The 19,669-nt window shown below is 48.2% G+C and overlaps 10 protein-coding genes and 1 non-coding gene; 6 read left to right on the top strand and 5 right to left on the bottom strand.

Moving 5' to 3' along the window:
* Positions 1-344: 344 nt before the first annotated feature.
* FFUJ_02527 (uncharacterized protein) lies at positions 345-830 on the top strand (the record flags this gene model as incomplete). Its single annotated transcript, XM_023574269.1, has 1 exon — positions 345-830. One exon carries the CDS (start codon positions 345-347, stop codon positions 828-830), a length of 486 nt encoding a protein of 161 aa, XP_023427653.1.
* Positions 831-1,061: 231 nt separating this feature from the next.
* Positions 1,062-1,709, top strand: FFUJ_02526 (uncharacterized protein; the record flags this gene model as incomplete). XM_023574268.1 has 2 exons in its annotated part: positions 1,062-1,429; positions 1,481-1,709. 2 exons carry the CDS (start codon positions 1,062-1,064, stop codon positions 1,707-1,709), a joined length of 597 nt encoding a protein of 198 aa, XP_023427652.1.
* A 479-nt stretch (positions 1,710-2,188) lies between these two features.
* Positions 2,189-5,360, top strand: FFUJ_02525 (uncharacterized protein; the record flags this gene model as incomplete). XM_023574267.1 has 6 exons in its annotated part: positions 2,189-2,691; positions 2,744-3,500; positions 3,555-3,587; positions 3,639-4,033; positions 4,081-4,332; positions 4,397-5,360. 6 exons carry the CDS (start codon positions 2,189-2,191, stop codon positions 5,358-5,360), a joined length of 2,904 nt encoding a protein of 967 aa, XP_023427651.1.
* Positions 5,361-6,137: 777 nt separating this feature from the next.
* Positions 6,138-7,247, bottom strand: FFUJ_02524 (related to glutamic acid decarboxylase; the record flags this gene model as incomplete). XM_023574266.1 has 2 exons in its annotated part: positions 6,138-6,610; positions 6,710-7,247. The coding sequence occupies 2 exons, from the start codon at positions 7,245-7,247 to the stop codon at positions 6,138-6,140; spliced, it is 1,011 nt and encodes a 336-aa protein (XP_023427650.1).
* Positions 7,248-7,499: 252 nt separating this feature from the next.
* Positions 7,500-8,393, bottom strand: FFUJ_02523 (related to glutamic acid decarboxylase; the record flags this gene model as incomplete). The annotated part of the gene is made up of 1 exon (XM_023574265.1): positions 7,500-8,393. One exon carries the CDS (start codon positions 8,391-8,393, stop codon positions 7,500-7,502), a length of 894 nt encoding a protein of 297 aa, XP_023427649.1.
* An 855-nt stretch (positions 8,394-9,248) lies between these two features.
* FFUJ_02522 (uncharacterized protein) lies at positions 9,249-10,907 on the bottom strand (the record flags this gene model as incomplete). Its single annotated transcript, XM_023574264.1, has 1 exon — positions 9,249-10,907. The coding sequence occupies one exon, from the start codon at positions 10,905-10,907 to the stop codon at positions 9,249-9,251; it is 1,659 nt and encodes a 552-aa protein (XP_023427648.1).
* Positions 10,908-12,240: 1,333 nt separating this feature from the next.
* On the top strand, positions 12,241-13,415 carry FFUJ_02521 (alphaN-acetylglucosamine GNT1-like protein; the record flags this gene model as incomplete). XM_023574263.1 has 3 exons in its annotated part: positions 12,241-12,637; positions 12,713-13,308; positions 13,362-13,415. 3 exons carry the CDS (start codon positions 12,241-12,243, stop codon positions 13,413-13,415), a joined length of 1,047 nt encoding a protein of 348 aa, XP_023427647.1.
* Positions 13,416-14,235: 820 nt separating this feature from the next.
* Positions 14,236-14,351, top strand: FFUJ_scaffold04.rrna6. Its single transcript, XR_002792837.1, has one exon. It is a non-coding gene; the product is annotated as a ribosomal RNA (ribosomal RNA).
* Positions 14,352-14,667: 316 nt separating this feature from the next.
* On the bottom strand, positions 14,668-15,671 carry FFUJ_02520 (related to PITSLRE protein kinase isoforms; the record flags this gene model as incomplete). XM_023574261.1 has 2 exons in its annotated part: positions 14,668-15,390; positions 15,441-15,671. 2 exons carry the CDS (start codon positions 15,669-15,671, stop codon positions 14,668-14,670), a joined length of 954 nt encoding a protein of 317 aa, XP_023427646.1.
* Positions 15,672-16,304: 633 nt separating this feature from the next.
* Positions 16,305-17,384, top strand: FFUJ_02519 (uncharacterized protein; the record flags this gene model as incomplete). XM_023574260.1 has 2 exons in its annotated part: positions 16,305-16,459; positions 16,634-17,384. The coding sequence occupies 2 exons, from the start codon at positions 16,305-16,307 to the stop codon at positions 17,382-17,384; spliced, it is 906 nt and encodes a 301-aa protein (XP_023427645.1).
* A 375-nt stretch (positions 17,385-17,759) lies between these two features.
* On the bottom strand, positions 17,760-19,370 carry FFUJ_02518 (putative translation elongation factor eEF1B gamma CAM1-like protein; the record flags this gene model as incomplete). XM_023574259.1 has 4 exons in its annotated part: positions 17,760-18,744; positions 18,796-18,844; positions 19,065-19,251; positions 19,341-19,370. The coding sequence occupies 4 exons, from the start codon at positions 19,368-19,370 to the stop codon at positions 17,760-17,762; spliced, it is 1,251 nt and encodes a 416-aa protein (XP_023427644.1).
* Positions 19,371-19,669: the final 299 nt, after the last annotated feature.

Here is a 19,669-nt window from a genome sequence, read left to right as displayed (position 1 = left end):
CACACATATTGCAAGGACAAGCCTCATCTCATCCTATCGCATTTTTCACTCCACCGACTTCCAATATTTAGGCATTAATAAAGTACCATGAGCTCTGTTTAAGCTAGTTGCTCCATTTGGTAAGAATATTCGAAGCTCGTAAGACTGTTCGGTTTCGGCCGAGTCAGGTGGGCTGTAAGACGCCCGGCTTGGCTGAAGATGAAGATGATGGCACCACAGACACCATTTTAGTTAGCACCAACACAGCCGAGGCAGTCTTGTAAGTGAATCTCTACAGATATAAAGGGTAACACCACACCCAAATTTATACGATACTAGCACTCAATAACCACAATTTCACTGCAATGTCTCCTAAAGATCTTTTCACCAAATATTTCCCAAGGCGGAAGAAGCAAAAAAACACTGAAAAGTCAGAGCCAACACCTGACGAACCTATACCAAGACGCGCCTATACAGCCCCAGCACATACACAGAAGACACCTACAAATAAGGTAGGCTCTACTGGGCCTCCACGGGGAAGATATCATGTCCCAGCTACTGCTGATGGCAGAAACTATCCTGCTGGAAACATGTATGGAGGAGTCTCGGATGACACAGTTGGCAACAGTCACAGTCATGGGCACAGGGATAGAGGGCATTGGGGATGGGGAGGAGTAGAAGATGGTTCAGGCAGCGGCGGTCATAGTTATGGGGGTCACGGAGACCATGGAGGCAGCAGCAGCGGAGGAGGATGCAGTGATTCGGGCGGAGGAAGCGGAGGAGGAGATAGTGGTGGAAGCAGTGGAGGTGGTGATGGTGGAGGAGGAGGCGGTGGAGGAGGAGGTGATTAGGCTGCCTACTTCGTATTCCCTTGTGATTTGTTATAGTTTTTATGAGAGCATGGAGTTCTGGTTGTTGGTTGTTAGCATCATGGAGCGTTGGCATAGAATTTAAATGAAGAGTGGATCGATCCAGTAATCTTGACATCCGACCAACAATGCATTGACCTCACATAAGAGATCTCATTCTCAGCGTAATTCCCTCTTTTTACATGTCAACCGTCCTCCTTATTACTCGTAACCATGCGATTCCCAATCTTCACGTCCATAGTCTTCACTCTCACAACTCACTCAGCTACCGCCTATAGGCCATGGAACGCCACAATCCCCGAGTCCTTCAACGAAGAATGTCGCAAAGTCCTCTCAACAGAAATTGACTGCCCTTACTTCCTTCGTCGAGAGTGGGTGGATGACGGGTATTATTTGAAAGGCGAAAGAGCGGAAGCATACTGTTCATCATCATGTCGCTCTTCTCTTGGGCATTATAGCGCTGACCTCACGGCGGCCTGCGTGAATGAAGACATTTGGGAAGAGAATACAGGGCCACAAGCAGCCTTGGATTTCAGCATGTCATTGTTAGCGGCACAAATGATTCTCTGTGTTGCTGATGAGTCAGTAGCCGCTTGTTTCAACGTGTGTTCACGGAGCTGACTTCTTTACAGGGAAGGGCCTTGCCTAGAAGCGTTGTATAAGCGAGAACGGGATCTATGCTCGGAATGCGGACTCAAGGTGGCATATTTGAGCGCCATGTTCGAGTTTAAGAAGCCTCTAAATATCAGCTCCAAACAGTTCATGTGTTTGCAGAAAAATTGTGCAAAAGAGCCAGGTAGTTTCGTGTCCAACGAAGATGGAAAGGCTAAGTTGACTAAATGGTTCAACGATCTGATATAACAGCCCGTAGGTAGTGTAAAACACTGTTACATCTAACGATCGCTGTAAGAGTACTCACCTGTTCAGGCAACCTTTTTGTATTTTCTAAAACCCGTTTTCAACTTAGAAAGCGTTGCTCTCGTCGACTTTTCTTTTCATCCCATGGAAAATATGTTCTTTGTTCTGCCACTGCCAGCAAGTGCCTGCATCTGGCGCCTTGATGCTCGTTTGCTCTACGGTGTGGCGCACTGCAAGGATGAAAAGTCAACAAAGAACGCTTAAACATAATGACAGCTCAGATAAGCTACTTTTGTGAATAATCTCTTCCTCTCATCCTCTTTCTGGATCTGTTTTCTTTCACATTCACGGTGACAACACCAAAAATACCCAGACTTCTTTGGTCGATCCTCTACTTCTTGCGCAACACTTTCTAAATAGGAGCAAACACAACCTTTGGCTTGCTTTCTTCCAAGTCTCTGATCGTGACAGTTTCACGAGAGATGGCTCTCGACAACCCTGCTACAGTATCTGGCTCCGGCTCAGACAACGACGAAGACAAGCAGAGCGGTGCAAACAACTCGAGCACGATGGCAACTGATGATGACTTCAAGGTCGATCTTCTCAAGGCTATCAAAGACGTCAAGGTCGTGGGCAAGTTTACATTCGATCAAGAAATTGATATTCCTGAGGATTTCAGCATCTCTGTTCGAGGTGTTGGCGATATCAAACTTCCACTCAAGAAGGCGCAAGCAGTCAGGATCATCACTCAGGCACGACAAGCGCCCTTTGGAAAAGGAAGTGATACTATCGTCGACACTTCGGTCCGAAAGACCTGGGAGCTCGATCCTGAGCAGTTCACTATTGGCGGAGACGAATGGTCCGATTACCTCAAGGAACTGTGTGAACTTGTCGCTCATAAGATGGGCATCAAGACGCCTGTCCACGCCGATCTCTACAAGATGCTTCTCTATGAGAAGGGTGCCATGTTCAAGGCACACACCGAGTACGTTGATATTTCCCGTCCGTATGGCCAGCCGAACTAACGTTGTCGCCAGCACGGAGAAAATCCCCGACATATTTGGGACCCTTGTCGTCAGTTTGCCATCGAAACATAAGGGTGGGGAGGTCGTTCTGGGGCACTGCGGCGAGGAGGTTATCTACGAATCTTCCAAGAGCCAAGCTTCTTGTGCTGCTTGGTACTCGGATGTTCACCACGAGGTTCTTCCCGTCGCGTCAGGCTATCGCTGGGTCCTTACCTACAACCTCGCCATCGGCCAATCCTCGCCGCGCACATTTGATGCCTTCTCGGAAGCCAAACTGCGGCCCCTCAGTGAATGTGTCAAAGGATGGCTCGCGCAGGAGCAAAAGGATCGCAAAACTCCATATGCATGCCACGTCCTAGATCACGAGTATACTCAAGCCAACATTTCCCAAAAATCGCTGAAAGGAGCAGACATGACCCGGTTCATGGCTCTCCAACAAGCATTGGAGGGATGCCCGGTTACGATTTATCTTGCACTGCTTGAGAGAGAGGAGATTGGGATGGTGGACTTTGCAGAGCCAGAGATGCAGGCTTTCTATCCCTTGTCCTTAGCCTTGTCCAGGACCATTGACACCTACCCAGACCCATTCAAAGGTTACCACCCTTCATTATACTCAGTCGATGAGACCGTTTGTCGGCTCAAGACTCTTAGAGACTTGCAAGGTGAGACCGTTACAGATGAACTGGTCGTCACGGAGAATTGCATTCTTGATCCAAGTGCCTTCAAGGGTGTGAAGTCTGAGAAGGCGTATGAATTCAGTGGCAACTCGGTGCGTACTTGGCAAAATCCTAGATGACAGCTTATTGCTAACCCATGCTACTAGGGTACAACAGCAACGCATTGGTATCTTCGAGGCGTAAGTACGATGCTTGTTTCAAGTGTACCTATCACTGATTATCACAAATAGACCATCGTTATTGTCCCTCACGACTCGGTTGCTGGCTTGCTTAGCCAGTTCGACGACAGATTTTGTTATTCGTCTCCAGAGATGCAGATCAAGTATATTGTGCACTTGTGCTCTCAGCCAGATGTGCAAGACCACCTTATCAGCACAATGGCTGGACTTGTTGAGAATGTAATGCCCAAGCTGGAAACTAACCCTGACTTGATGAAGGATAAATCCGTCTTGTCAAAGGTCGTCAAAATTGCCCTACAGCATAAACGTTACCAGATTGTTGAGGATATTCTGGCCAAATTCTACAAGATGTTACCATCTGATTTTTTTATCTGGTTAAGACAATGGGTGATCGAACCCGATGATGATGACAAGACCTTGGACAATTTCAACAAGCTCAAGAAAGGGTACGTTCTACCACATCTATTTCTGTTTCTTTACTAACGTACACGAGACTCTCGCTTGCTATGGCTTCACAGGATGGGTTGCCACACAAGCACAAGATCGTATCTCACTTTGTTCCCCTCCCTAGTGTCTTGCCCACTGACGCTCTTCCAACTCCTGGGCCAATTTTGGAGTGGACCCGTCAAACTCTGCAGAATTTGTTGGATGGAGATGGCCCTACTGAAGTGACTGCAGATGACGCGTTACCTGTGGTCGACTCTGCGCTGTACTTCGAGAGCAAGATTGCTTTCCTGAAAGAGTTGTAAGTTGATATATATCGGTCCCCTCTCTCCAGTCTATTCCCACCATGCTAACAAATTCCCAAGTGTCGTGCCTCTGTTCGAGAAGTTTCCTCTGGCCCCTGGCTTCCGTTTCATGACCTTGGCACGAGTGATGGCTCTGATTGAAGAGGACAAACTTCCTCGGCAAGAGGGCATGGATCTCTATCGAACTATGGCAGGCTCCTTGATCGAATCTCAGGACTTTGCTTCGCTACAACATCCAACAACAATCCATGAGCAGTCAGAAAAGAGGAAACTTCCGCCTTGGTTGACTTCCAAGATGTGGGCTCAGCGTTGGCTGGGGAATGCAGTCACGGACAATGACATGAGAGACTTCTTCTCGGGACTTCTGAAGGCCAGCACAAAGTCAGGCAATGTTTCAGGCCAATTCATGTCCAAAATCACCAGGCAGCTTGGCAGATTCTCTGAGGCCAGTTTCCAGTTGACGTGGCTTCCTTTTCTACGTTCCACCATTCCCCTTCTCGAAGATGAAAGCATTTCCTTGAGCACATCAACCTACAAGAAGTTTTTCTCAGCTGTCACTCGGGGTATTCTTGATAACTTTCTTGGACCGGAGCCTCGGGAGCCTTGGACCTGGGCCCTCGCAGGCGTTCCCTGCGACTGCAGCGACTGCGAGCGTGTCAGCGCCTTTCTCCGCCACCACACGAAGATGTCTGAAGAGTACCCGATGAACAAGCCTCGGCGTACCCATGTCCAGCAGGTACTTGAGAAAGCAGGTGTGGGTTGTAGCATTCAAACCCGCCGTGACACGAGCCCCTATCCACTCGTGGTCACCAAGGCCTCTCGGCCTCAGGGAGTGAAGTTGGAAGCATGGAAGAAACGAAGAGATCAGGTCCTCGAGGAGTTTGATCAGATTCAACCACATCATCTCAAGAAACTTCTCGGTAAGGAGTATGAGACAATTGAGCAACTCCGCACCGGTCAGAAGGATCCGGAAAACCTGTCTCAAGGACCTCAGACAGGAGAGAAGCGTGGAATCGACGAGTGATCGACATCCAGCATCGTTCTTTTTTTCTCCTGTCCTTTTTTTGCTTGCGTTTATTATCATTTGTGCAAAGCTTGACGTTAATAGCTTGCCTAATTGTGTAATGGCCAAAGGGGTTTGGTGACATGGTAAACCAAGTCTGACATTGGACCGATGTCCACATCCAGAATTCTTGGTAGGAATGCAATCCGGCGTTGGATGTACAAGTACTGGAAACACGGAGGCGCATACAATCCCATAACGTCTTTTCTGGCTACAGTCAGAGAAAGCAAACCGCCATACAAGACAGACACATGATGACGCCTTCACAAACTTTTCCTTGGAGTAACGTCTTCGTGGTTGATCGAAGTGGTTCAAGACTTAGACATAACCAGGTACTAAGGAAGTTAATGGATAAGAATGTAAGGATTGTTGGCACAAGAGTTCACGTAGAGTTAAACGATGCTGAAAGGTTCACTTAGAGCTAGCATGAACACCATGATGTATAAACTTTGATGGATGTAGAGTACAACCCTGAGTTACATGAAAGGCGCTCCTCCGTGACTGGCTCTATCACCTTCGAGTCACTTGTTCCTTGGGCATCAACCCAATCCAAAGGACTATATTAGTGGTCCAGTGGAGGTATCTACACAGCACCTGATAAACATTCTTGGCTAGAGCTGGGCAACATTCAGTCTCCTCTGGAATTGTCTGTGATATGAAGTCAAAAGAAAGAACTAAATGGTTTTTTTATCTATCAAGACAATGTCGATACTAACACCAAAAAGTATGCTGTCAGAGTCAATCAATCAGGTTTTTCTGTACATCGTGAAAGATCTTGCGAAGCTTCTCCAAGACACCGTGTCGTGGCTTATAACCAAGATGTTTTCCCTTCCCCTGACCACCATCTGACATTACGAGATTCACAAACTCATCCGCCGTACTAACTTCGGACTGTCCGAGATGTTGAATCGCAGTTACCAACTTTCTGGCTGCCGTCGTTTCCAGACTCTTGAGTCTATTAGTACCGCCGGTCGTGGCTGCGATGATCTTATTCGGAGTTGTAAGCACGTTGAATGCCAATCGTCGCAACATCTCGTCAGATGATAAGTACTCTGGCGTACTAGAAATGCTTGAAACATGTCCCGCTTCGTCCAAAGGAGGTCCGGACTCTGCAGCTTGGCCGGCGAATTCGAATGTTACTAGGAGTCTTCGGTGAAGCGGAATCTCAGAGTCGATCAGGATCCCTTCTCCTTCCATCACAGAGCGGAAGACTGAGACTACCTGTTATATTTTCGAGGACTCGGCGCTGTGGGCAAATATCATTAGATCGATATTCGACAGTATAGCATTGTTTTGAAGTGCGGAAGAACCATAGACAACGGCTACGAAGTCCTTGTCGTCGAATAAGTCATACAGCTTTTGAGTAAGCTTTCTTTCGGCTCTTTCTAGGCGATTTGTTGACGAGCCACGAGTGTCCCCCATACATATGTACTGGCGATCTATGAGAAGAGCCCGTCCCAAGTATTCGATTCTGTCCAGCAAGCCTCTCACATTCTCCATAGTTGACTGAGTATTCCCATTCAAGGTATGTAGGACAAAGACTGTCTTACCAGGCTCTATGAAACGTCCATGCGGGCAATTTTGAAGAGGAAACCCATAGATATAGTAGACACGTTCTCGGTGGATGATATCTTGGATGTGGAGATTCAGCTGGTTGATTTTCTCCAAGTCTGAATCTGAGAGACGAATGTTGTGTTCAATACAATATCGCTGAACACTTGCAGGGACGTATGTAAACATGCACGAGTTGATGTCGGTTCCGCCCAAAAGTACGAGGCTTGGTCGGTGTTCAACCTCCAATTCGATCGCGTCGGTGAGTTCAAGCCTGCCATCGATCATCCGGCCCATGCTGTTCTTTCCATGGCTTTTGATCGAGGACCAAAGCTTCAATGAATCAAAAGCTCTAGATCAAGCGAAAGGGCCATTCTCTCCAAACGACCACCGCGCGTTGGAGATTGAGTCTGAGTCGGTCGATAGGGAGGCTTGGGCACTGTGCTCACGAAACAGGACCAAAGAGCAGTCATAAGGAATCAGCATTGCTTGTTGCGGGTCAACCGTGATTGAATTTGCTTTTTCGATGCCTCGTAGCTTATAGTGATGTTACTCTAAAAAGGCAAGTTGGCTGCCGCGACAGGCGTCGACATGGAACCAGATATCTTTCTCTTTCAGGATCTGCGATAGACCATATAAATCGTCGATCCTCAAGCACGTTGGATCACCTGCATATGCAACACAGGCCATTACGATATTCCCTAGACCCTTCTCTTGGCTGATGATGCGCCTTAAGGCTTCTTGATCCATATGAAACTCGGCATCAACGGGAACGGGTACGATATTATTCTCTCCAAGAGACATCATTGCCATGGCTGAGCGTATTGAGCGATTCTCTGCAATGTCTGGTACCAACACACGGATCTTGCTCGGCAGCACTGGAATACCATTCGAGCATGATCCAGGGAAACACTTTTCTCTCGCAGCCAAAAGTGCAACAAAATTTGAGAGACAGCCCCCAGGCGTGAAGACTCCGCCGACATCCATGGCTTTGGTGTAGGCTCCAAGTACAGGATAGCCAAGTGCCTCACGCAACCAGTGTATGACTTCCATCTCCACAAAGGTTGCTTCTGGCGGACAAGTCTCTGGGTTTACCATGTTTTGGTTCAAAAGTGGTATCAAGGGGGCTGCCCCAACTGCAGCAGGGCACATAGTAACATCAGGAAATCCTAAAAAGTCTCGAGACGTCAAGTTAGTACTCTTCGTAATAATGGATCTAAGTTCGGGAATAAGTTGTTCGTCTGTAAGGCCGGACTCTGACATGGAGTCGAAGCTGATTTGACGTGGCACAATGCTCCGGGCTTCTGCATGATCAGGTCTGTGGGTTCTAAAAAGGACGCCCCATCTAACGACCTCGTCAAAAAGTCGTTTAGTCCTGCCCTCGCCTTCATCTCTTGTGGTTCTCGGGTGTTCTTCGAAAGGTGGAGGGGAAGGGTTTCTCATGCTGGGGAAGTGGGGGGAAACGAAGTTGATAACAAGAAGTTTGAACAGGGAATTGAGTAGACCACGGAGTTTAAGTGGTATCCTGCAGTACTTTATACATGGTCTTTGGCTTCAGTTGGTAGGGGCAGCAGAGCGATCATTAACTGTTGCAAACAAATCAATGGTGAGACAAAAAGTATCTGTACCTGCTTGAGGCTCAACTTGAAAGGTCATGATGATAAATAGGTTTGCAAAAAGGTCACCTTCAACTGCCAACTTACACAAGACACACGAGATTATGGAGGTAAGTACAAGGTACCGTGTAACTCGTGTAGAGGTTGATCATACGGTATTCATGGTATCCTGTTTTACTGCTGTGTCCTACAGCCTAGGTTGACGTTGTACTGGGCTGGCGGCTGTCCGCTGTCGTGATGTGCCAGTGTTACAGTTGGCTAAGTACGTAAGACTAGTGATAGTTCAAAGTAAGGTATTTTGTCTTCTGATACATATAGACTAAAGATAGGGGGTAAACGCGGAATTAATACCTGAGAGGTGATACGTGATGTTCTGCTTTTGCTTGGCTCAACGCCTGCAGGTGACTTGATTCATGTATTATAACCATAGAATTATCGCATTCAGGGCCGTTAAAATATGATGGGACAATAGTCACCTGAGCAAACAGTGTAATATAATGAGGCATGGTAAAGTATCAAATTATGAGCGCTTCTGGGTATTACAAGGCCTGATACAGCATCCGAAGGACAAAGAGACAAAGGTCAAAATCTAATCTACGAATAAAGGCTAAGATACGATGCAAAATATATGAACAAGCAAGAAAACAAGAAAGTCAAGATCACCAATGAAGCCACGCCAGGTTCAGGAAGGCAATTCAAACCTTTGATAATAAGGTGGCTGCGCTTCCTGGCTAGGCAGTTCTTGGGGGTACAAAACTACGGATGGTAACTTAGACTCATCAACTGTTGCCGCGGGTTCTGCTGTCGTCTCCTCTTGGGGCTGATTCCGACGTCGACGCCAACACAAGAAGATGCCCGCTCCGGCCGCTATGACAGCGGCAGCAATGCCAGCACCGATGCCAGCTTTGGCTCCAGCCGACATTCCAACCTTTTCGTCCTCTTGGTCGTCTTTTTTGCTGTCCTCTTCGTTCCCCTTTTTGTCGGTGTTATCTGCTGTAGGGGTACTGGAGGGTGCCTCTTGATCATCCCAAACACCACTCCAGGATACCTTCCAATCATTCCCGCCCTTGCTCACAGTCTTGTCTTTCTCTCCTATCGATACAACATTGGGTGTAGCCTGGATATTGGGGCCTGGGGCCTGGGCTAACCACCAGGTATCGATATCCGGGTGCCAGTTGGCCCCAACAAAGGCGTCCTGAAGAAATGCACGGCCTAAAACATATTGGTCTTTTCCGTTTGAATGACAAGGGAAATATGGTGTTGGTTTGTCAGATAGGGGTGCCGATAGGGTCAGATTGAGGTGCATGAAGGGGACACGAATCTTTATTGGATCAGTGTTTGAGTTGGAGATGAATGAAAAGCTTAGGGCCGACGCAGAGTTGATGATCTCCTTGTATCTGTGTGACTCCGTATCCCATATGTATAGGCCAAGATCTTTGTTGAATTTGACAGGGAGATGGGCGGCGATGCTATCGCAAGTCGACCTAGGCAGCGTAAAGTAAGGCGAGCAGCCATCAACCAAGACTTTGAGGCTCCCTCCAATAGACGAGTTTCCGTTGGCAAGTAGGCCATCTTTCGAATCGAACTCGAAAGGAGACTTGGCTCCTATTACATCGATACCGATATCCCGAAGTGTGATCCCGTCTCTCGGACCTCCGTTCATATTGAGGACTTCTCCGACAACACGATTCTGATCGTAGCCTCCAAACCATAAGGACCCAGATATATCAGGTTGTACCGAGCCGATATGCATGCCGAAAGAGCTCGATCTTGTCCATTCGTGTTCCCACATCCAGCCTGGCACGAGGCTTGCGTTGATGGATGGGCCATCGTCTTGGGAAAAGCTCTGGTTTATGGCTCGCCTTCCACCTAGACTTAGACAGCCAGCGAAGAAAGGCGATGTCTGGCCGCCAGGGTATTCGATCTTCTGAGACTCCAAAAGAGCAAGACTCACGTTTTCCACTATAGCCCCGTTCAACCACATACGGTCCAAATGTCGAGTTGCTTGATTGCCTTTCAAGTCCAATCCAAGCATGAAGCCGCTGAGATCTGCAGGCATCTGGATACCTCCTTGCGTACCGGAAGAGTTATCATAGGTGCCAGCTTTAGACGCGTAGCATGTGCCCTTCCTGCAATATCGATCTTGAATCAACCACGACTCCCAAGCGCTGCCGGGATATAGGCCGATTGACGATTCTTCGTTTCCCATCCGAATACTGACTGCTCGCCAGGGGCCGTCCGGCCCAAACGCATCATCTGTCCATAGGACCTCTCTGGGGGTTACTTCGGCCGAGGTTGTGGCTATCAATGCCAATATAAGTGTTATAAAGGTTGCCAGCATAGTCAAAGGTTTGTTTAGACAGGAAGAGGAACGAATAGAGGATCTGAATAAACATAAAAGGGGCGTAAGAAGACTAACCGAGGTATTTAGATATGCAGAGCGCCCTATGGAAGGAGGTCGGGAGAGAAGGAAGACGTGCAAAGCGGTGGGAGCAGACCAGGCTCGATGAAGAACTCAAACAAGACCCAACTGTCCCAAATGTCCTAACCCAGATTCCCCCGTCCTGGGATGAGGAATCCCAGTTGTATCATGATTCGGCCAATGGTGGATTCACGCGCTCATCTCAGCCCACTTGGCCTGTAAGAGCACAACCAACACGCATAAGATAGATGCTTTTCCAAGGATGTGAAATAAGTCTCTACCGCTTGGAGACTCAATGCACCAACAACAAGTCTCCATGCCCTGGCAAGTCTCTCTGCGTCACCAACAACGAAGTACGCATACTGCAAACATGAACTCTGGGGCGTCCGGAGAAATTCCCTCAACTCAAGGCTCTATGCTCTCTCTAGAAACAGAACGATCAGAATGATCATGATCGCTTGTTGGGCCTAGAAGGTCATGGCGATGGCTTCTATAGGAGCGCGCATAGACAAAATAACGATTATGCAATAACTTCACGAACGTATATTTCCTATCCATGATGATAGGAGATCTAAACAAGGACGAAAGACTGAAGGCATCGTGTGTCCGTCTGGAATGAAGGGACCTTACGTGATAAGTCACGCCATGTACACCAGGCAGGTACACAGACAGTAATTATTGAGTGTTGGTTGTTAGGACGCTTTATCCCTGAAACACCGCAAATAAAAATGTCGACCGGGGCCCAAGGGCTTCGTGTGATTGGCAAACCGTTTATTGTCTCTTCTCCCAACTAGGCAGATCAAGTTGGCATAACAAATCTTGCAGGGTTCATTCATATCTAAGCGCCTAGACAAAAGTATCTTTTCAGGGTCTTTGCTAAATTAGGTGCCACGCTGCAAGCATTCATTTATTCGTGCTGTTGGGCGGTAGTTGGCTTTGAATTTCACTCAGACTCTCTGTTGGTTTGCTCGTATCCTCCCTTTTTTCAATTTTCCCGTTTCCCTTTTAAACATTCATTATCAAGACTTCAGCTTCGTTCTACCTGACAATACTGTGTAATTCTATAAGGACTGGCTCCTTTCTACCACACTCTCTACCTGGACACAGTCTCATCGCACTTATTAGCGTTCACTTGCTCATTTGGCCAACACGACTTCTGAATAATTAAAACCCCCCATTGAATGCCTCGAAAGTGGCTTCTACAACTCAGCTATCGCGCCTTACAAGACAAATGGCAAAACTATTAGCTGAAATGACACCTCCATTCCCGCCAAGCTTCATGGCATCGAGGCGATATCGATGGGCAGCAGGACTTACTTTGGCCTTCTTCGTCTTCTTCATCCTCTCAAATAACGGATTCCTTTCCCAGAAGCCATTGGAGAAATTCCACGGCTCAATCGAGGTCGACTGGTCGCGCTTTGCTTACACGCAATATGTCACCAATAGCGATTATCTCTGTAACTCAGTCATGTTCTTTGAATCGTTGAATCGCCTTTCTAGTCGTGCCGACCGTGTGATGATGTATCCTTCTCACATGTTCGAGGCAAATAACGGCAGTTCTGTGGATACCCAATTGCTGATCAAAGCTCGCGATGAATATCGAGTCAAGCTCGTTCCTATCACAGTTCAGCACAAGGACAATAAAGATGGTAAATGAATACTCCCATCACTTCATTTAGGCATAATTCTTGTCCAGGAAGCCGGCTAACTAGTGCCGCCTTTAGATACCTGGGCTGATTCATATACAAAGCTCCTCGCTTTTAATCAGACTCAATACAGTCGCGTGCTTTCTATCGATTCTGATTCCACGCTCTTACAAGAAATGGATGAACTATTCCTTTCGCCCCCAGCACCAGTAGCCATGCCAAGGGCCTATTGGCTGTTTCCTGAGAAGGAGATTCTCTCATCTCAGGTGATACTCATCCAGCCTTCTGAAAAAGAATTTGCTCGGATTATGGCCAAGGTGGATTCTGCTTCTGAGAACGACTTCGATATGGAGATTGTGAACTACCTGTATCGTGAGAGTGCCCTTGTCCTGCCGCATCGTCCCTATGATCTGTTAACGGGCGAGTTCCGTGCAGACAATCACAAGAGGTATCTCGGCTCTGATACCGAGCCTTGGGATCCCGCCGCTGTCTATAACGAAGCCAAACTCGTCCATTTTTCTGATTGGCCGCTTCATAAGCCATGGATACAATCGGATGAGGAGCTTCGCCTCCAATCACAACCCAACTGCACAACTTTGGCAGATGGTGCAGAGGACTGCTCGGCAAGGATAATATGGAACTCTTTCTATACAGATTTCAAACGAAAGCGGAAGGTAAATATCCGTCTCAGCCGTCTTCTGCCTGGCTGGAAGCTAACGGATTATAGGAAATTTGCGGACTGGATGAGGTGATATTGTCCAAGGAAGAGTACGAGGAATGATCTCCCCTTCTTGCAAATGCAAGCTATTCATTATTAGAGCAATGATTTATGGGATCAAGATTGGGTGCCAAACAGAGGAGTACATATTGATTGCTGTTTAGGAGTGGTTGGAGGGGATTATCACCTAGTTCGTTGTGGAATGTACATTTGATGAGATACCTACATTGTTTCGAGGCGAATACGAGATGATTTGCATGAGCAAAGTATTTAGTAGCTATCAAGAGGAAACACCACAGGAAAATAGAAAATATCCCTCCTTCGATCAAGACAGTTAACAACTCCTTTTCAGCAGTTGGCCATATGACTACAATCCGTACGTACGACACACTTACACATGCGTTTGAAAGATATGCACGAAAACCGGGCCAATCACGGATCTTAACGGCAGACCCATAGTTACCCGTTAATTGACGTTGTGGCTGCGTTACCCTACAGCCGTTTGTGTGCCTCTAACGCCTGGGGTTGTCTTTTGTGAGTACAAACATTGCAACAATCAATGATGACGCGTTAAGTATTAGATTAAGTGTGTAAGAGAGCAGTCTCCCAAGTCAGACAGGTAGGTGATTTTGAAGTTGTGTGGGTGGCAGCTAGTGAATATTCGCTTTGTTATGTTTCTTTGGTATTTGGACTTATACTCATCCACCTTTGTTCAACCACTGGAGTTTTATTCTCTTCATAGCGCTTTACCTTACTATTCTATGCTGTTCCTGTAGACAGGTCTGAACCCTCTGGTTTGTTCCCGCTAGAATGGGCATATGGTTTGCCGACCGCTTCATCCAGCTCTCCTTATGATCTGAAGTTTCGGCGTTGACAATCACATACGACCATACCTATCAGAGAACTCGGGATCCCGTCCGCTCTCCCATAGATAAGCTGATAAGGGGCGGATTAGTAGTTGGGTCGGTGACGACCAGCGAATCCCCGCTGTTGTATGTTTTCCCTTTTGACTTTTCAATAACTTTTTGCTGGAGACGAGGGAACAAGGTTAGATCGGTGGAGGGAGGGACGTTGGGAAGCAATGGTGGGCTGAAACCACATATCTAAATCATGAATGGCTTGTAGAGACCAAGGTGGTTGCTCTGAAATGCAATTTCGCTATGTCTGATGTATGCGTAGGCAGGCAAATGGAGCCAGCTGATAGTGTAAACGCCTATTCGAGATCATCGAAGGGCATCTACCAGGATGCAACTCGCACAAGTCAAACCGCTTGACTGATCTTCAGTCTGCTGTGAAAGTCTGGTCTTGAACTCGACTATCCTCGTGGTCGAGATCCCCGTTGCAAAAAGTCTAACTCCTTCTTCTCCTTACCAGCAACCTTCTTCCTCTTCCTCTCAATCGCTCTATCAACCTGTCCCTTACTCATACCCTCATATCTGTTAACAAGCAACTGCTTCTTCTGTTCGCTCTTCTTCAGGTAGAACGGCGTCTTGCCCTGCGCCACAAGCTCCTTCTCCTTCTGGCGATGCTCCTTTAGCAGCCTCTCCTCTTCCTGTCTTCGCATGTTGGCCTTCTTGCGAGATTCCATGGATTGGAGTTGGCGCTTCAGGTTGTCCTTCTCGTAGGAGTCTTTGGTCTTCTTGATCTGTGCGCGGAGATCGGCCATCTCCTTGTCGCGGTATTCGTCTAGAAAGGCGTAGGCTTTGCTGGCTTTTTCTTCGTCGACGCGGCCTACTAGGGGGTCGAAGCGAGGGTCGCGATATTGGCGCCGGTTATCTGGGAGGATCTCGCGGCGGCGAGATACGGGTTTCTTGGAGGTTTGTTCTTGCGGAGCGTGTTTGGAAGATCGTTTGGGCTTAGGGTCGTCCTTTGATTTGGTGGATTTTCTAGGCGCTGGTGTTTCTGTTTTTGAAGTGTCTTCATCCGTAGATTTCTTCAATTTTGATTTGCGGCCAGCGGATGGCAATGATGCTTGAGCTTTTGCGAGAGCTCCGAATGAGACCGATGAGAGGTCTATCTTTGGCGTGTCCTGCTCGGGCTTTCCTATGGTCAGCACTGTGTCCTCGAGGAGAGGCCTAACGACCTTACTTCTGATTCATGTTCGGAACCTTCTTCAAATTCTTGATCTTCCTCTACCTCGTCGTCATCATCACCGTCGTCAGATGCGCCCCGAATGCCCTCCTCCTCCACCTCATCATCATCATCATCCTCACTTGAGGAACCTTGACTCTCTGGCTCTTCTACCCACTCATCCTCTCTCCTCGGTCGCACTCTTCTCTCCAGTCCAAATGAGGATGACGGTTTTCGCTTGAAAGCCATGTTGTGCTGTTGTATGTAATTGAATAACTGCTCTTCAATGTCGGATCATCGCAACGCTGTGAACTTTTTTATTTTCAGCTTTGATAAGCCCCACGAAGAAGTCTTATCGTAGCGCCCCGATAAGTGAATAGCTGCACTGAATGTATGTACTGAGATGGTTACTGGTCAAACTTTTGGTACCTCAAGATCAAGACTTGTTAGAAGATGGAGTATTATTGTGGCTAGATAATAGAGTCTAACTTATAAGGTCCCGTAGTCCTAAGTAGTCTGTCGTAACACAGTACACGGACAGTTCAAAGTGCTGTTCTTGTCCCTCCCGTCTATTTAATGATTTGCATAAATGGATCTAGGCCTACCCCCTGCTGCCCCGCGATTTCGGCCGCTAAAGTTAAGAAAAGCCAAACGTTTGTATCGCAAATCGTATTCTTCTCTGATTAATGCGCCTCTCTTCCTCCTTTCCCCATGCTGGGCATCGCTCGCCGTTTGGTGAAGAACTGCAATACTGTATTCTCTTGTGCATTCCGTACTCCTAAATTCTTTGACTTTAGCTTTAATTTTCCAGTGCCAGTCAACTCCGCAGCACCACAGACTTCACCATTACAGGATGCTTCTTTTCTGCTCCCAGCTTCAGCCATGACAAGATACAAAGAGCCCGCTATGGCGAATGGGTCGTCATTCAAGCCGATGGCCATACCAGGTCTCACGCTGGCGCAACCGAGACAGAGTAATGCGCCCAAGAATGCGCCCAAAGGCCCCAAGAAGAAGAGTAAAGCGGCTGCAGACGCAAAGTACGTTCAGAAGATCTATCTCATAAGTACATAAACCAAGGACTTTGAAAATCTGTAGTCCATCAGTCAGGATTTCGGTCTGGAGATAGGATTGAATACACCTGAGGGTGCACCGAGAGGCTTCAAAACTCATGGTATGCAGTCTTTTCATACCATGTCACTAACTCTTCTTAGAATCCCCAAAGGCCCAAAGGCAATGATCCAGGCCCCTCCAGCTCAACGCCGTTCTTCATCACCCCACAAGATCCCAAGCAAAGCTTCTGGGGGTGTTCCTGACCCTACCCCCCAATATATGGCACAAGCGAACCTCAGCCCCGAACGACTCCCTCAACCGCGCCGCATTCTTATTATTATGGACCTCAACGGTACCCTCCTCTATCGGCCCAACAAGCGCCGGCCCTTCGACTTTGTCGAGCGACCTCATGCAAAGACCTTCATGAAATACTGCCTCGACGCTTTCCATGTTGCGATTTGGTCCTCAGCCCGTCCTGAAAACGTCAACAAGATGGTTGAACAGCTCCTCACACCTGAACAGCGTGAGCGAGTTCTTGTTGTTTGGGGTCGTGATTCTTTTGGTCTATCGGAGGGCGATTATAATGCAAAGGTGCAAGTCTACAAACGCCTCACGACCGTATGGACTAATCCACGGGTGAGGGCTGCTCATTCCCAGGCTCATAAGGGAGGTCTTTGGAACCAGACCAACACTATTTTGGTTGATGACTCGTTAGAAAAGGGCCGGAGTGAACCATTCAACACGCTTACACTTCCAGAGTTCTCCGGCCTGTCTACGGAAATGCCCAATGTCTTGCCCCAGGTTCACGATTACCTGAATGAACTGGCCTACCAGGCGGATATCAGCCGCTTTGTAAGACAGTCACCTTTCAAGCTTGATCCAGCTTATGTATTGCCAGAGCATACAGCCTAGTCAGGCTTGACCCTGCGCCAACGTCGGACGTTCCAGGAACAAGATGAATCAAGGATAGCATAGACGGTTTAGATTCATTTAGAGATACCCGAGGCACAAGGCCTCATAAGATACAACTTCATAGCGTGTTGATGATAGAACATGAATGGCCATTGCCAAAGGCGACACAGACTTTGTCTCTCAAAAAAAGATCCTTTCAATTGTCTATGAGTAGCAGACAGCTCTTCGTTCTTTTGGGTACTACATAGGGAATTGCCAGCCGGCAGGGCCTTCATGAGGCATAAAATATCATAAACTCATTTACCCTCCCCAACCATTTAACCATAAGCCATTATCATCATCGCTCTTGTTTTCTTTTTCCATTTTTTGATTTGTTTATTTGAAGACCTTGCCGTCGGCAAGCTTGTACTCCTTGCCGTTGACGGTGATAGGCTTCTCCCAGCCCCAGGCATCCTCGACGAACTGTCGGTGCTCGGGGTTAGTGGGGTCGAGCTTCTCGAAGTTGTAGCTCTCCCAGTCGGGGGCGACATCGAAGGCGGGAACGTGCTCCTGGCCTCGGATGACGAAAGCACCCTGGATGACGGAGTCGTTGTTCTCGCCGTAGACGGCCGCACATCCGAAGATGTACTTGCGGGAACCCTCAAGACGGTTGTTGAAGCCACCAATCAGGTTGTTGGACATGAAGGTGAGGGTAAGCTCCTCGTTGTACTTGTAGTCAACCTTCCAGATGGAGTACTCCTCGAAGTTCAGGTTGTCCCAGAAGTACTTCATGGCCTCGTTGTGGTCCTTGATGTTGGAGTACTGGCGCTTCCACTCATCGAGAGGGAAAGAGGGGCGGCCGAGAGCCTCAAGAGGGTGCTTGGCCTTGGGGGCAGCAGGAGCCTCGTCAGCAGCAGGAGCAGCCTCAGCGGCGGGGGCAGCTTCCTTCTTAGCCTCCTTCTTGGCCTCCTTCTTGGGCTGCTCAGGCTTCTTGGGGGGAGTGTTAGTGAGAGCGGGAGTCTCGAGGAGCTCGACCTTCTCAGCAACCTCGGCGAAGATGGGCTGAGCGCGGACAGTCTCAAACCATCGAGTGACGGCGGGGTTCTCCTCGCGCCACTGCTTGTCGAAGAAGTACTGGAAGCCACGGACAGCGATGCCAGCAGCGAAGAGGTCGGCAAGGGTGATGCGCTCGCCAACAAGGAAGGTGTTGCGGATGAGGTGCTCCTCGACAACGGAAAAAGCCTTCAGAGAAGCCTTGGAGGCATCATCGACGTTCTTCTTGTTGTAGGGAGCGTCGCCCTTGAGGGGACCGAACCAAGCGATGAGGCTGGGAAGGATCTCGGAGTTGAAGAAGGACATCCACTTCAGAATGGAAGCATAGCTTTGACTGGTTAGCACGGGAACTTCTCAAGGGCCGTAGATGTGAACATACTCCTGCTTGGTCTTGCCGAGAAGAGTGGTCTTCTCGTTCTGGGAGGTGACTATAGCGGGGTTAGCAAAGATCCCGACAAAGCTGACAACATAGACAAAGATGAATTGGGTTGCAGGGTCAGAAGTTAGACGATATCCACACAATAACTCTTGAAAAAGACATTTCAGACAGGGATAACTGTATAATAATGCTAGGTCATCACTCGCGAGGGGTAAGAAGAAAGAAAAGTGGTGCCAGATTAGGCACGCATCGCGCACAGCTTTACTTACTGTAAATGGCAATGGCAATACACTCAGAGAGAGCGAAACCATCCTCGCCAATGAAGGCAGGGATCTTGCCGAGACCGTTGGCCTTGAGGTGCTCAACAGTAGCGTTGCCCTTCTCGGCCTCAACGATGTTGAGCTCGATGTCGTTGGCCTTAGCGACCGCGCGGATGGCGGTAGAACGGCAGTTGTTCTGGGAGAACCAAGACCAGTCAGTAACGACGCTCTTTGTTTGCACTTGCAGCAAATTCAGATTCAATTTCAATGCTCGAGAGTATGTACCTCGCGGGTGAAGAGAGTTCCGAAAGCCATCTTGATTGGTTTGCTGAGGCAGCTGAGAACGAACAAGTTGACAGACAAAGAGACGAAGGAGGAATAAGGAGGAGGAAAAAAGAGGGAGGGGAAGTTTTTTTCTAATAAGTGTGTCAAATTGCTTGCCCCGCGCTAGTGGGGTCCTAGGAGCCTTACTGCCCGAGCAACGGGCTGTCGAAGAAGTGGCAGTGATGCAGTGTGGCGGGTGAACTATGTGGCGTACAGATAAGTCTAGGCATATTCGGACATCCATCCACTCCACGTGACCTCACCGACCCAGCTAGCCCGTGATGGACCTT

This window comes from Fusarium fujikuroi, chromosome FFUJ_chr03 (assembly GCF_900079805.1).
Source record: "Fusarium fujikuroi IMI 58289 draft genome, chromosome FFUJ_chr03".
Classification (NCBI taxonomy): Eukaryota; Fungi; Ascomycota; class Sordariomycetes; order Hypocreales; family Nectriaceae; genus Fusarium; species Fusarium fujikuroi.
The sequence above is the reverse complement of the archived record's forward strand: the minus strand, read 5'-3'. Positions and strand labels throughout refer to the sequence as shown.